Source organism: Malaclemys terrapin, chromosome 13, assembly GCF_027887155.1.
Source record: "Malaclemys terrapin pileata isolate rMalTer1 chromosome 13, rMalTer1.hap1, whole genome shotgun sequence".
NCBI classification, from domain to species: Eukaryota; Metazoa; Chordata; order Testudines; family Emydidae; genus Malaclemys; species Malaclemys terrapin.
In genome coordinates, this window is record NC_071517.1 from 35,458,992 (window position 1) to 35,475,211 (window position 16,220).

The 16,220-nt window shown below is 43.2% G+C and overlaps 1 protein-coding gene across 1 annotated transcript; it reads left to right on the forward strand.

Moving 5' to 3' along the window:
* Positions 1 to 13,824: 13,824 nt before the first annotated feature.
* On the forward strand, positions 13,825 to 14,814 carry LOC128848007 (olfactory receptor 10A7-like). The gene has a single exon (XM_054047719.1). It carries the CDS (start codon positions 13,861 to 13,863, stop codon positions 14,812 to 14,814), a length of 954 nt encoding a protein of 317 aa, XP_053903694.1. The 5' UTR covers positions 13,825 to 13,860.
* The last annotated feature ends 1,406 nt before the right edge of the window (positions 14,815 to 16,220 follow it).

The window sequence follows — 16,220 nt, forward strand, 5'->3', positions numbered from 1 at the left end:
GTCATTCTCGGGGACCCAGCCTACCCGCTAATGCCCTGGCTCATGAAGCCCTATACTGGCGCCCTGGACACTGAAAAAGAACTCTTCAACTACCGGCTGAGCAAGTGCAGAATGGTGGTGGAGTGTGCTTTTGGCCGTCTCAAGGGGAGATGGAGAAGCTTACTGACTTGCTGTGATCTCAGCGAAACCAATATCCCCATTGTTATAGCAGCTTGCTGTGTGCTCCACAATCTCTGTGAGAGCAAGGGGGAGACCTTTATGGTGGGGTGGGAGGTTGAGGCAAATAGCCTGGCTTCTGATTACGCACAGCCAGACAGCCGGGCGATTAGAAGAGACCAGCGGGACGCGCTGTGCATCCGGGAGGCTTTGAAAGCTAGGTTCCTGAGTGAGCAGGGTAACCTGTGACTTTTAAGTTTGTGTACAGAGAAGCTGAACCTGCCCCTGTTTCTTTACCCAGTTAATGTTGACTATCCTCTCCAGTTACATACCCCCTTCACCCCCTTCCAACACACGTTTCGAAATAAAATCAGTTCTACTTTGTTAATGAACATCGTTTTCTTTATTACTGTTTTCGCGGGAATTTTTTAAAACTGGGACGCAGACTGTGGTGGGGAGCGGGTGTAGTGTAGTGACGCAAATGAAGCTTCTAAACTCAAGGATTGACAGGCTCCGCTGTGGTGGGCTGGTTGTTTCAACGGAGCCTGTCACCCCTCCTGATCAGGACTGTGTGTATGGGGGGGCTATGTGACTTTGTGGCAGGGGGAGGACGGTTACAGATCTCCTGCTGCGTGGCTCTGTGATCCTGCATAAGGACCGCCGCTTAAGATCTGTAACTGCCCTCCCCTGCCACAAAGTCACAGAGCAACCCACCTCCCACCACATAACATGAAAACCATCTCACAGACTGACCAGGGTAACTAGTCACTGCACTGTGTATGTGCCCTGCTGCTGTACCTGCCCCCGCCTATGTACCCTGCCAAAGGTGACTGTCCTGTCCAATTACCAACCCCATTTCCCCTCTTCCTCCAAAAGAACATGATGGAAACAGTAGTTAACAGAAACGTATTTTTTATTATCAACTACACATGGAACTGGGAGGTGAAACTTGGAACGGGGCTTGTGTCAGGCGGGAAGGAAAGAACTTGTCAAATTTTGGGGAATGAGAGCCTTCTACTACTAGAGCTCTCTGCAGGGGTGGAGTGAGAGTTAGCACGGACTCTGCCGCCCCTCCTTCTTTGGACTTTGGGTGAGGTGGGTATGGGACTTGGTGGCGGGGGAGGGCGGTTAGAGACTGCAGCGGGGCTCTGTCCTCCTGCCTCCGTTCCTGCAGAACATCCACAAGGCGCTGGAGTGTGTCCGTTTGCTCCCTCAGTAGTCCAAGCAGCGTTTGAGTCGCCTGCTGGTCTTCCTGCCACCACCTCTCCTCCCGATCCATGTTTGCTTGGTGCATTTGGGACAAGTTCTCCCGCCACTGGGTCTGCTGTGCTGCCTGGGCTCAGGAGCAGGCCATAAGCTCCGAGAACATGTCCTCCCATGTCCTCTTCTTCCTACGCCTAATCTGCGCTAGCTTCTGGGAGTGTGATGCCAGGCTAGGTTGTGAGACAGTCGCAGATGTGGCTGTGGGAATGGGAAAAAGGGAGTGAATTCCTCAGAAAGATAAATGTAGTTGTGAACAAAGAACATAGTCTTTCTCTGTGAACAAGACCATGCACAGCACCTATCATATGCGCACTCCGCACAAGGTCGAATTCTCGGCCTTCGCATTCAGTGCCTGGGGTCTTGCACAGCACATTTGAGAAGCGGGGCAGGACAACGGAATTTCTGTTGCAGGCAGACATGGTAAGCCGTAGACTTGTGGCAGCTTAAAACTTTAATATTAGAAATGGCCTCCTTTCACATTGAAAGCAATGTCAGTCCCTGCTGCCAGCTATCTGGCAAGCAGGAACTCTGCCCCTGTCCCACCCCCTCGCGGCTGTCCCCGGGAGCGGTCCCTGTAGGCTGCCCCTCTCCCGCCTCCACTGCGTGGCTGCAAACCAGCGGTTACAGTTCTGTAAAGGAACGGGTAAGCAGTCCCAACACTAACATTCCCCTACCTAATTCAAAGCAGGTCACCATGAGCGACATCACCCTCATGAGGATCTCTGACAGCGAGAAAGAGAGAATGCTCCGGGAAAGCCTCCAAAGACCAGGGCCGTATGCCGCCCTGCTGTGCAGAGCAATGATTCCCGAGTACTTGATTGTCTCGTGGCGCGGCAACGTGTCATACTACGGAGGACCCAATAAGGCCGCTCTCCCCAGGAACCTGATGCAACGGCTTTCCAATTACCTCCAGGAGAGCTTCATCGAGATGTCACAGGAGGATTTCTGCTCTATCCCCGGACATATAGACTGCATTTTACTCTAGCTGCACTAGCAGTGACTAAACAGTAAAGCAGCTTGGGCAGGACAATCATGCAAAACCGGACATTGTTAGATATTTTTTCAATAGTTGCACTGCCCATGACTGAACCGTTAAGCGCCAAGGGCAAACTAATCATGAGAAACCCATTTTTGTTATTGTTAATATTCCTGTTCTGTTAAAAATAAATGTTTAGATGTTTACAACACTTACTGGCTGATCCTTCCCCAGATTCTGTGTCCGGGGTAACGGCTGGGGACGGTTGGTAGGGGATCTCTGTAAGGGTGATGAAGAGATCCTGGCTGTCGGGGAAATCAGCGTTGTGAGCGCTGTCGACTGCCTCGTCCTCCTCATCTCCTTCCTCATCTTCCCCGTCTGCTAACATGTCCGAGGAACCGGCCGTGGACAATATCCCATCCTCAGAGTCCACGGTCAGTGGTGGGGTAGTGGTGGCAGCCGCACCTAGGATGGAATGCAGTGCCTCGTAGAAACGGGATGTCTGGGGATGGGATCCGGAGCGTCCGTTTGCCTCTTTGGTCTTCTGGTAGCCTTGTCTCAGCTCCTTGATTTTCACGCGGCACTGCGTTGCATCCCGACTGTATCCTCTCTCTGACATGTCTTTAGAGATCTTCTCGTAGATCTTTGCGTTCCATTTCTTGGAGCGCAGCTCGGAAAGCACGGACTCATCGCCCCACACAGCGATCAGATCCAAGACTTCCCGATCAGTCCATGCTGGGGCCCTCTTTCTATTCTGAGATTGCACGGCCATCACTGCTGGAGAGCTTTGCATCGTTGCCAGTGCTGCTGAGCTCGCCACGATGTGCAGACAGGAAATGAGATTCAAACTGGCCAGACAGGAAAAGGAATTCAAATTCAAATTTTCCCGGGGCTTTTCCTGTGTGGCTGGTCAGAGCATCCGAGCTCGTACTGCTGTCCAGAGCGTCAACAGAGTGGTGCACTATGGGATAGCTCCCGGAGCTATTAGCGTCAATTTCCATCCACACCTAGCCTAATTCGACATGGCCCTCGTCGGGGAGGAGTACAGAAGTCGAATTAAAGAGACCTCTATGTCGAACTAAATAGCTTCGCGGTGTGGACGGGTGCAGGGTTAATTCGATGTAACGGTGCTAACTTCGACATAAACGCCTAGTGTAGATCAGGCCATAGATAGCAGGCTCCAGCATCAATATGTCCTAACTGGAGCAACCTGCAAAACCCTGATTTTTTGGCTAGCTGCTCAGGACAAAAGGGCTAATATTTAGGGCTGTCAATTAATCACTATCAACTCAAGCGATTAACTCAAAACAAATTAACTCAATTAAAAAAATAATCGTGATTAATCTCAGTTTTAATCTCACTGTTAAACAATAATAGAATAACAATTTAAATTTATTATGAGTGTTTTTGGGTGTTTTTCTACATTTTCAAATATATTGATTTAAATTACAACACAGAATACAAAGTGTACAGTGCTCACTTTTTATTATTATTTAAAATGTTTTATTATTTATATTATTAATACTAAATTAAATTGGTATTCTATTATTAACACTGCAATTAATTGTGATTTACTTTTTTAATCTCGTGATTAATCATGATTAATTTTTAATAGTTTTACAGCCCTAATAAACATCCATCCCTTTTTTGAACAGTTAATCCCAGACCTCAATGATATGAAGCAGTGGGTCACCATGCATTGATCAAAAAGTATTTATTTTCCTGAGCTTTAAATTTGTTCCCTTGTCAGTATCACTGGATGCTCTTTTTATGCAGCACCATCTCACTAGGACGTCCTGTTTAGTTGTTTGTCCACTGAAATCCCTAAATAATTTCATTATTAGTATTATTTTATTATTTGTGTTACCATAGTGCATAGGATCCCTAGTCATGGATCAAGACTCCATTGGGCGAGGTGCTGTACAAACATAGAACAAAAAAGACAGCCCCTGCCTCAAAGATCTTAGAATTCAAATATAAGAGAAGACACAACAAATGGGTACAGATAGACCAGCAGGGGAGTACAAGCAAACCGTACTGGTCAGCATAACAGGGAATGGTTTCAACGCCCCAGCAGCCTACCTGTTGTCAAGTTTTTGTACACATCACGGCAAAGGAGAGTTTTAAGGTGGACCTTGAAGGATAATGAGTTTATTTTGCAGGTGTTATGGGGAACTTCTCCCAGAAATAAGGGGAGAAGTTCCCTTCCACAACGGATAGATATCTCCCTTCCCCCACATCATTCTCTGCTACCCAGCCACCTGAATCTGTAAAAATTATCACACTATAATGCCCTCCTCCATCCAATGGCCCCAAAGTATTTAGACACCAATTCCCACCATGAGTCACCAGCAGAGGCTGAATCTGGAAGCCTCAACACAAGGCACAGCCTTTTACCACTGAGGTAAAGGAGTAGTGCTATCAGCTGGGTAGCAGTAGCAGGCTGTTATCCTCCATGAAGCCCAGCCACTAGAGGGTGACACAGCACACTAGGAGACCATGTTCCTCAGTGGATTGATCACTAGGGCTGGCCAGAAAACAAGAATTCTATTTTGTGAAAAACTGAGGTTTCAAAATTTGTTTTCAGTCCACAGTGGAATGAAAAAGAAACCTTTCAAAAGAGAGTGAGACACACTCCAGATCAACCAATAGCACAGTGGTTAGGGCACTCACCTGAGCTGGGAGAGGTCAACGTTCAAGTTTCTGCTCTGCCTGAGTGAAAGGAAAAACTTCAAAGGAGGTCTCCCACATCCCAGGTGATGGCTCTAACCACCAGGCTACTGGCTAATCTGGGATAGCTCTGGCTCTTTCTTACCAGAAATTCCATCCTGGCCCTAAAAATCCTTCCCAACCTTCCCAATGAAATTGTCATTGAAACTGATATGCTTCTGCACAACATTGTGGTTTGGTGAAATGGCATTTTTTTAAATGGAAAATGATTTTTCTTGAACATTTTTCGATCAGCTCAATTGAGAATGGGCCTCAAACACAGGAGACTTAATTATGCTCCCAGCTCTATGGAAACTTTTCATTGCCATAATGGCAAAACGTTCTGTTTGGATTTTATCATTTCAGTGTGTTTTGTTCTGGTTTTTATATTATATTGAAATAGCAATTGGGATATTATATATATTTTACATTATAGAAGGGGTGGGCAAACTTTCAGAAGTGGTGTGCCGAGTCTTCATTTATTCACTCTAATTGAAGGTTTTGCGTGCCAGTAATAAATGTTAAGGTTTTTAAAAGGTCTCTTTCTATAAGTCTATAATATATAACTAAACTATTGTTGTATGTAAAGTAAATAAGATTTTTAAAATGTTTAAGAAGCTTAAAATTAAATTAAAATGCAGAGCCCCCCGGACAGGTGGCCAGGACCTGGGCAGTGTGAGTACCACTGAAAATCAGCTTGTGTGCCACCTTTGCATGCATGCCATAGGTTGCCTACCCCTGCATTATAGTATAATGTTTTGACTTCATCAAAATGACACATTTCTATCTTAGCAAAATGAAACAAACAAAAATTCCCTGGTTCTGGAGCAAAATTTATCTGAATATTCATTCTGCAGGAAATTTTGGCTTTTCATCCCAATTTGGAATGAAAACAAATTTTGTTATTTCCCATGGAATGGAAACTCTGTGTTGCAAACATCTCTAAACATGAACTTGATACTTGCCCAGAAGGATGGAGCATAGAATCACATCCTGGCTTCCGGGCTAACGTTCCATCCATGGGAGAGGCTGGGTGACCCTAACAGGATGAGGAGCCCTCCTGCGATGTTCCCGCTCCTATATCCACCATGCACCACATTTGTCTTGTTGGTGACCTCCTCTGTGTTCTCACACATCACTCCCTCTACCTCACTGCTGACAGCAAAGCCACAGTCTCCCATCTCCATTCCCAGATGCTGTGTTACCCTCAGGTGCTCAGCTCCTCAAGGTAAAGGGGAACGTGGCCTCTGCCAGAATGCCAAAGTGGGATATTTGGAGCTACCAGCTGACCAGCACTGGTATAATGGACTCTGGGTCATACACATGCTATATACACTGGATACCCGCCAGGTGAAGGAAAGACCAAGTCTTATAAGAGCAGTTCCCTCTCCATGTCTGTCTCTGGTTGACCCACACCATCAGTATCAGTGGCAGGAGCGTCATGATTCCTCTGCTCATTGATTCACAGATTCCAAGGCCAGAAGGGACCATTGTGATCATCTCGTCTGACCTCCTGCATAGCATGTGCGACTCGACTTTCCCAACTTAATTCCTGTTTGAACAAGAGAGAACCTCTGCAAATAGTCTGGAGGTTAGTCTCAGTCAATTCTTGGCCTCAACATCATTCTGTGGCAATAAGTTCCACCTTTGCTGTTGTTGTGTTTTGGTTTTTGAAACTTTTGGATATTTGGAAATTTGGAATTCTCGTGTGCCCCTCTTTGTGACCTTGTCAAAATGTTTCTCGCTTTCCCAAAGTTCAGAGGGAGCTGTCCAGGGTAAGCTATGTCCAATTCTAATTCATCTTGCGGTGCCTCAAAGGGCCATGTGCACAGGGCTGGCTTCACCCACCCACCGAAATGCAGCCACCTCTGGGTGGAGAATGGCAGCTGTTCTGGGATTGGAGGGGAAGGAGAATCCTGTGGCTCACTTAATCATTTACCTGCCATTGTGGGGCCTCAGGCATTGGTGCATCTCGGTCCCTCCTGTCCCCTGTCTGCAGCACATCATAGTCTAGTCTTCTGTGGGCTGTAATATTTGGTCTCATTTTGGATGTTGGGGTTAGTTTGAGGGTGCTGGTGGCCTGTGCTACATGGGAAATCAGACTAGATAATTTGGTTCCCTTCTGGGTTCAAATACTATGGCTCTATGACTGAATCCAAATGAAAAGATGGAGAGAGGGGGAAAGGGGGAGGAAGTTGACAGATCTGGGATTTGGCCAGACTTGAAACCTTAAGTACAGGGGACATTGACAGTGGTATTTTTAAAAGACCCTAAGGGCTCTAGGTGTCCAACAACCATCCAATTGCAGTGGGATTTAGGTACCCAACTCACTTAGGCTCCTTTCAAAAGCCATAGAAATTACAAGCTGAAGGGCACTGGTGTTGTTATTTTTCAGCCAAAAGATGGTGTATCCTGCAGTTCATTGTCCACTTGCCAAATCCTAGGACATTGGTATCAACAGTAGCACAGAGGAGAGAGCGCCCCCCATAGACCTCCCACCCCGATCCCTGCAGCATAGCATGCCATAGCACAGCATTGGGGCACTGGGCTTAGCACTGATTGTCAGGGGGGAGCGCCCCCTACAGAGCCCCCACCCCAGCCCTTGCAGCATGTCAGAGCTTTTTCTTACCCCTTTGGAATCACTTCATGATCGGAAAGTATCTCCTGAGCCTGATCCTCTTTTGGGAATTTGGCCAATGCTTATAACTGAATTATTGCTAGGAGGTTGAGTATAAGTGGGCATATGCTTGTATTTGTATTTGGGATATAATCAACACCGAGTGACCTTTGGATCAATAAAGGAATACTTGTGTGGAAACTGAGTCATAGTAAACTTTAATAAATGTATTAGGAGATTTTTTCCCAACAGGCTGCATTACGCTACATTGCACAGGAGAGCAGTGGAGTGTGCAACTTCATCATTTCCTGAATGTTAAGGGCCTAACTCTGCAATTTCCCACACTCCCACAAAAGTTTATCTTCTGTTGTGGAATTTACAGTTACATCATCAGATGACATCACCTTCCATAAGAGACTGAGATAAAAAAAAAGTGAGTCCAGCTTCTTGTGATGGCCTTGTCCTGACCCCAATTCTCCTGTGGCTAGAATGCAGCTGCATTTATACTCTGAATGCAAGAAAAAGGGAGACTGTTGGCATTGCTGCCAACATTACATACCTCTCACAGGCAGATCTGGGTGTAGATATATGAGGGGTTAAACAATCTTATGTAGTTACATAGCAGGTATACAGTGGTAGAGCTTCGGACAGAACTAAGGCCCCAAATGTCTTGACTCCAGTGTCCTACCCATAGACCATGCTGCCTATCAATGTTTTCCTAATGGCTAGCTAGGTAGATGCAGCGTGTCTCATAGGTAGAACATATGGTTCTATTCTTGGCTCAACCACTCACCTACTGGCTGACCTTGGAACAAGTCATTTCTCCTCTCTGGGCCTCTGTTTCTCCACCTCCACTCTCCCTGCCCCACCTTTGTCTCTCTTGCATCTTTAGATTTTAAGCCTTTGATGACTGCAAGTGTCTCTTTCAGTGTGTCTGTACAGTACCTAGCACAATGGGACACTAATCTTGGGGCCCTTCAATCTTCATGCTCATGTAAATCAGGAGCAAAGGAGTCAATTTACTGTTCTACAGTATGTTAAAGGCTCATGAAAAGTCAAACCAACTTATCTTCAAATCTCCAAACTGACAAGCAGTGGGGTTTTGGGTCTGTTCTTATCTCATCACTAGCACTTCCCAGAAAACTAACTGAGTTCTGATTTAATTTGTTTTGTGGCAATCAGTAATAGTTAATGATTAAAAACCAATTTGAATTAACAATTTGAATTAATAATATATAGTACTATATGCACGCTCTGTTTTGAGAGTTCCCTTGCATACTGAATCGAAGAAGAGTTATCTTATGCTAACACATTACTTAGGTTGTAAGGTCTTTGGGGAAGTGACTGTCTTTTTGCTGTGTGTATATAAAGTGCCAGGCACAATGGGGGCCTGGTCCATGATTGTAGCTCTTAGGTGCTACTGCATTACAAATCATTATCATCATCATGGAGTAATTCAGACTATGGAATGGTCGGGAGATCAGCTCCCAATAGGGACAGTGCATATAAATAATAAAAACTGCCATCCTGCCTGATGAAGCAATGCATCCTTTGGAGTGTGTGAAGAGATCACCACCCTCTGTTCCAGATGTGCATGAGGAAGTGGTCCTTGGTGCAGCTAGTTGGTGAGGACTGTACAGAAACGCTCCCGAATTTCAGTAAGTGCAAAACTCTCCAATTTTAAGTTCATGCTCTTCTTACAACTGTTTAATGCCACTTACTTCTAGGAGCATTTAAGCGGCAAGCCCTGCAATCCCTTATTTCAGAGGGCAGTGCTTACTGCCACTAGAAGTCTGCAGTGGGATTATCCATTCACCCACAACCATAAATGGAGAGGGTTATTCTGGAATAGTTTTTCCTGATTAACTCCCAGTGTGGATGTTCTTATTCTGGAATAAAAGTGTCTTTGTTTTTATCTAAATTTTCCTCAGGGGAAAAAAATCTTCATATTAGCTTTGATTTGGAGTATGATATGCTGTGTCCCTTTCTCATAATCATGTGCTCTGGACCCACGGCTCGTTGGGTACGTGGCATGTTGTCTCTGCCTTATTCCCAGAGTTTGGGAACACTTTTTTCTACCTTGCTTTTGATAGGATGCCTTTTATGGTTCTTGATAGTTTGCAGAATCTCTTGCTCTTTCTCATATTTGGTGCATTGGAGATGAAAGTGTCTCTTCATCCCAATCTCTCATCTGTCACATTGGCTGCATAATCACTGCCAGAGCTGGGTGAATTTTTTTTTAGATGAAACTTCTTCCCACTAAAAACTGTGTGTTCAGGTCAAGCAAAACAGTTCATGAATTCATATTGAATTCAGTAAATTGTGGTAGCTGAAAAAAAGAATACTGAAAAATTGAAAACATTTTGTTTTGACATTTTCTAAATGAAACATTTTTCAATTTAGAATGACTTTTAATTTCAAATTTTAGTTCCATTTTGTGTTTTAATGAAGACCCCTAAAGAATGAAGTGAAATGTTTCATTTCAGTGAAAAAATTGCAATTTTTTTGTTTTGGGTCAATCCAATCTCTCCCCCCACACAATTTTTCATCACTACTCTCCAATTCTGTATTTGGTGAGAAGTCTGTCTTAGCTTTGCACATGTCACTATGGTGAGGAGTTTGCAAATATGATCATTCCATGCAGAGATCTGTAGGCATCTGGATTGTTGCTGTTTTTGAGTTGTTCTTCCAGTGATTCATATATCGGTAATTTAGTTGTGCACAGCACCAAGCATATTGTTGGTCCTTAACAAATACATATATATATATATAATAAGAATATCCATATTAGCAGGTCTTTCTCCCATAACAAAATTGCTGCTTTTTCAGTCATTTGAAGATAGAGGGCAGTTGCAACATTTTGATCTTTAAGTTGGATTTGAATTTCAGACACCTCAAATATGGGGTGGTAGGATCACAGGTGTAGATTGGGACAGTATGAGTTAGGACTCATTTCAAACATATCATATCTTGGGCTTTTTGCAATCCAGGGTTTGATTCGCATCCTTTTCTATTCAGGTCAGTGGTAATTTCCCTTTAGAATATATCAGATACTATTCATTTTGTAATCCATGCTTTATGAGCCCTGACCCAAATTACCACAGATATTAAGTGCCTCCACTTTTGGATGACCAACTCGGGACAACTTAGCTTGATTTTTCAGTCATCCTATATTCTTGACTTCTTTTACTCCACTTCTCCAGTTTTAGGACCATTGTAACTCCTTTGAAATTCAAGGGCCAGATCCTTATGTGGTGTAAATCCATATAGCTCCATTAACTGATTTACACCAGATGATTCTGGCCCTTTGGACCTACATGGGCATAATGCTATAGAAACTCAGTGGCGAATCAGACCCAAAGCAATTACATTTGCATTGAGCTCGTGACAGAGTGAAGAATCACACAAAATCACTGGTCAGTTTTACAGTTTTGGCCTTATGGGACTGTGCCAAAGTTAACATTACATAACATTATGCCACGGAAGCCGGTCCAGTCCAGCTCTTGCCAGTACGCTGGACCGGACCAAACCGGACCGGCTTATTTTCACCTCTGATTTTCCTTCACCTTTTCTTTTATTATTCTGTTTTTTTCACAATTGAATAGAATAGAGAAAAGGGTTTTTTTGTCACTTTCCATAAGTGCTTAAATTACTCTCTTTTTTCCAGTGGAATAAAAGGTGTTGAAAGGGTAAAAATATGAGTGATAGTACTGATTTTCTAACGATTTCAAAAATAAATATTTGAAATAATAATAACTTAATATGCAGTTACCACTAAGAATATATATCAGCAACTTCAATATAAAAATATCACAGGTATATTATAATTATCCACCCTCCCCCACAAAAAAAAACATTGCAAATCTAGGAAATTGAGATTACACTTAAAAGGAATCCAGATATGTTAAGGCATGGAAATTGAATTAGAGCACCGAAACAACTTTAACTCTCCAGTGTAGATGCCATACACTAATCAGGTTCTTATTCATATCCTTGTTCCTGCAAACATTGAAGTAATTTTATTTACACTGGTTATCTGCGTTATTTTGGTTGCCTATCTGCACTTTTAGGTGCCTAAATTCCTTTAAAAATCTCTCCCCGGTGTCCGAAGGCTGCTCATACATGTTAAGCTACGTCGGTAAATGTTTTCAGGATGGATGCCTTAAGTTGTTTCATACAGAGAATCTGTTTTTAGCAGATCTCTGCCAATGATTTCAATGAGAAAATTGGTAAATTGCTGCTTCTCACTCATACAAGTTAAATAATAATAACAATTATAAAAATAATTAATAATGCCATGCTCTGGCCCAGGTTTTGAGCCCAATCCTTACACCATTTAGCACAAACACATGCTCTGCCCAAGCTGGAAATTTCACCCCTTGCTCCAGTATAAACACACCAAATGTGTTTGCAGGATTGGACCCTTCAAATGTTCCTAGAGATAGAATCACACTATTAACAAATGGTAAGAAGACAATTAACTGCAGAGTGGTACTTACTGAAATATCAGGTTCGAAGCACATATAGATTGAATGTTCTTGAATTTAACTTCAGACCTGAGATTCCAAATCTATATGTGCTTATGCAGACCCACTTGAAAATTGGATGGACTAGGTTAGAAATAGTGTTCTAAATCTGGATTGGTTAAGGGATTCATGAGACACATTCCCGCTCACTCCCAAATTAACCTTGTTTGAAAATTTGCTGGATCTCATAACACGTTTTAGTCACAAAACTGGGGGGGGGGGAAGGATCCATCTGTAAAAAACACATAAAACATCCACCACCGAACTGTTCTAAGATCCAGCACAGAGTACCCAGAAATTCAAACTTTATCAGATATTCATTCGGATTCTAAGAAGTGTTATACAGGACAGCTCTGAACATTAGTGAATTAGATACACAGGTGTTGGACTAGATTAATAACTGGTAAATTTCTGATATGGGAAATATAAGAAAGAGTGACTCCACAGCAGTGCCCAGAACTTGCAGCAGACCCCAGCATTTGGCCTGACCATTCAAAAGAAATATGTTTCTCAGCCACTTTGTTGAGTCTGTGTTAATTTTAGAAGCACATCCAGAGACTAAGAGAGTCTGTTCTAAAAATAACAAGATAACAGCTGTCCTTTATGGCTGGTACAACTTTTTTTCTGAACTCCAGTATAGCCCCCCCCACCCGCCCCACACACACACTCCTGCATGCTTAACTTATTTGTTTCCTTTTAAATGTAACAAGTGGGATAAATAGACTTATTGAAGTCTGCCATGTCCCAGTGATTTTACAATGGTTATGTTAAAGGATTAAAATGCAGATGTTGACAGGCTATAATTTGGAGTGTGATTGTATATATGTATGATTGAATAAGAAATGAAAAATTAAAGGTGTCAGCCTGAGAATTACAACCCCAACATCAATTGGCAGAAGAATGCATGGAGTGAAATGACCGGGTGACCCCGAGGGCAAACCGAAATCCACAATCCACCCCCAAGCACCCAAGCACGCCAAGGACGGAAGGGGTGGGGGCAAAGAACCGAAGAACAAAATAACACCAAGCGGTCATGGATGGGCCATCTGCTGATTAAACGTCACTTCAAAAATAACAGTGATTGATTATCACTTCAAACGTAAAAGCAGCATGATGAAGCAGATTCCATAGACTGGTATAGGGAGAAATTCCTATAAAAACAGAACCTAGAGACAGAGAACTTTGAGTTCTGCCTCCAGGAGGACCGGGTGCGCACCTCATAAGATTTGGGTCCATCTGCGTGTTCAGGCTACCTGGCCAGCGATGTAGCACGAGCAAGCTGCAGGCTGGTAACTATAACTACCTTGCAGAACGTTGTACGAATGAATGTGTGAGAGAATGAAATGTTATAGCTATAACTGATTGCTTATCCTGATTCTTTTTGTATTCACAATAAATACGGCATTTTGCCTTCTCCCCTTTAATAAGATCCTGTGGGTTTTTATTCCATTGGTATAACACAGGTTGCAGCAAATTGTAAAAAGACAAAATTCTTAGCTTCCTAAAATTCACAGAAAGACTCAGATTATCTGGAGAAATTGTATGGCAATGGAGGATGGTAGAGCGGGGGAAAGTATTCTGTGAAAACCTATTGTTTTCTTTTCTTCTTCAGGATGAAAACTAGCCAAGAAACAGTGGGAAGAAACAGCACGACAATCACTGGCTTCTTTCTCCTGGGCTTTTCTGACATTCCCAGCCTGAAGCATTTATTTTTTTCAGTGTTTCTGGTGACCTACATAGTCACCTTGGCTGGAAACCTTCTAATCATTGTCCTCACATTGGCTGACCCAGCCCTTCATACCCCCATGTACTTCTTCCTCAGGAACCTGTCCTTCTTGGAGATGTGCTACACATCAGTCAATGTCCCCAAGATGCTTTGGAATCTGGTCTCTGGGGATAAAACCATCTCTTTCATTGGCTGTGCTGTGCAAACCTATTTCACCTTTTTCCTGGGTGGATCAGAGTGTTTTCTCCTGGCGTCCATGGCCTATGATCGCTATGCCGCAATATGCAAGCCTCTGCATTACCCAGTGGTTATGAACAGGAAGGTGTCCACTGGACTGGCTGCTGGATCCTGGCTCAGTGGTCTCCTCATGTCCTTCGGTCACACCAGCATGGTGTTCACCCTACCCTTCTGCAGATCCCATGAGATTAATCATTTCTTCTGTGACATCCCTCCACTGCTGAAGCTGGCTTGTGGGGACACCTCCAGCAACGAAATGGCTGTCTTCATGGCGGCTCTGTTCTTTGGCACCTTCCCCTTCATGCTGATTCTCATGTCCTATGTCTGCATCATTTCCACCATCCTGAGGATGCCCTCGCGGGATTGTAGGAGGAAGTTCTTCTCTACCTGCTCCTCTCACCTCATGGTGGTGACACTGTTCTATGGCTCCACTTGCATTATGTATCTGAAGCCCAATTCCTCCTACACACCAGACACAGACAAGTTTCTCTCTATCTTCTACACTGTTATCACGCCCATGCTAAACCCCATCATTTACAGCCTGAGGAACAAAGAGGTGAAGGGCGCCTTCTGGAGAATGGTGGGGAGAAGAAGATTCTGTTGAATAAAGGAATATGATTGACTGTAAATGTCTCCATCAATTCTTTTACATTGAAAGTGAAACACATTTAGGGATATATATATATATATATATATATATATATATATATATATATATATATATATATATATGTTAGGCCCTTATCTGAACCCATTACCATGGTAGCTAAGCACCTCACAATCTTTAATGGATTTAACCTCACAAATCCTCTGTGCAGTAGGAAAATGCTATAATTTCAGTTTTCAAGATGGAGCAATGAATCACAATGGCCAGATTAGAAAAGGTGTTTAGGTTCATAATGGGAATTTCAGAAATGCTTAAGCATCCGAAGAAGTGAGGTTTTAACTCACGAAAGCTTATGCCCAAATAAATCTGTTAGTCTTTAAGGTGCCACCAGACTCCTTGTTGTTTTTGTAGATACAGACTAACACGGCTACCCCCTGATACTTAAGCAGTTTAGACACCTAACTCCCATTGACCTAGATACATTTGGAAATCCCAGTAGACACATATCTGCATCTTTAGGTACCTAAATAAATACCTTTGAATATCTGTCCCTAAGTTTGATAAAGGTATTAGATGATGCTGTGGTCAGCCTAACTGATTTAGGAGCCTAAGTCTCATTTTCAAAAGGGAGTAAGGCACTTAGGAGCCTAAATCACTGACTGTAAATGAGATTTTATCTCCCAAGTGCCTAAATCCCTTTTGAAAATGAGACTTAGGTTCCTAAATCTGTTAGGCATTGCAATTGCCAGCACAACAATTCTTTTAAAATTTTTCTCAAGGGTCAAAATTTTTAAAGGTATTTAGGTGCCTAGTGGGATTTTCAAAAGTCCCTGGGCACCTAAAACCCATTGCTTTCAATATCTAAATACCTTTCAAAACCTGGGCGGATATTATTTGCCCATGGTCACATGAGAAATCTGTGTCAGAACAGGGAGTTGAATGCATGTCTTCCGAGTCCCAGGGTAACACCATAACCATTGCACCACACTTCCTTTCTGGTCCATCTTCTGAGCTCATGTAGACTTGTATAATTCCGGAGTAAGGCCACTGAAGTCAATTAGTGAAAGCAATGTAAATCTGGTGTGACACCACAGCTGTTGATCTGAAAGCTGGAGAGTGATGCAACCACATTAAAAATTAAGTTGGAGAGACAAAAAGAGGGAATGCATTAATTCTGGAGATGCAGAATTGTGCGCACCACTAGAGGTCAATCTTTCCCATTAATATTTACTCCATTCCAGATTCAAGGAGATCCTGTGTGGTGAAATTTGGCTGCACAGGTTCTGAGGCTTAGTCTGGGACCTAGAGAGCCTTAGAGAACCACAGGATCCATGTCCAGCAGATACACTTAATATTCAGTTTTATATCCATTACCCCTGATCCCTGTCTCTTCTCTACTTATC

Excerpts from the sequence above, each read along its gene's own strand:
- LOC128848007 (XM_054047719.1), top strand. The coding sequence starts at position 13,861 with ATGAAAACTAGCCAAGAAACAGTGGGAAGAAACAGCACGACAATCACT.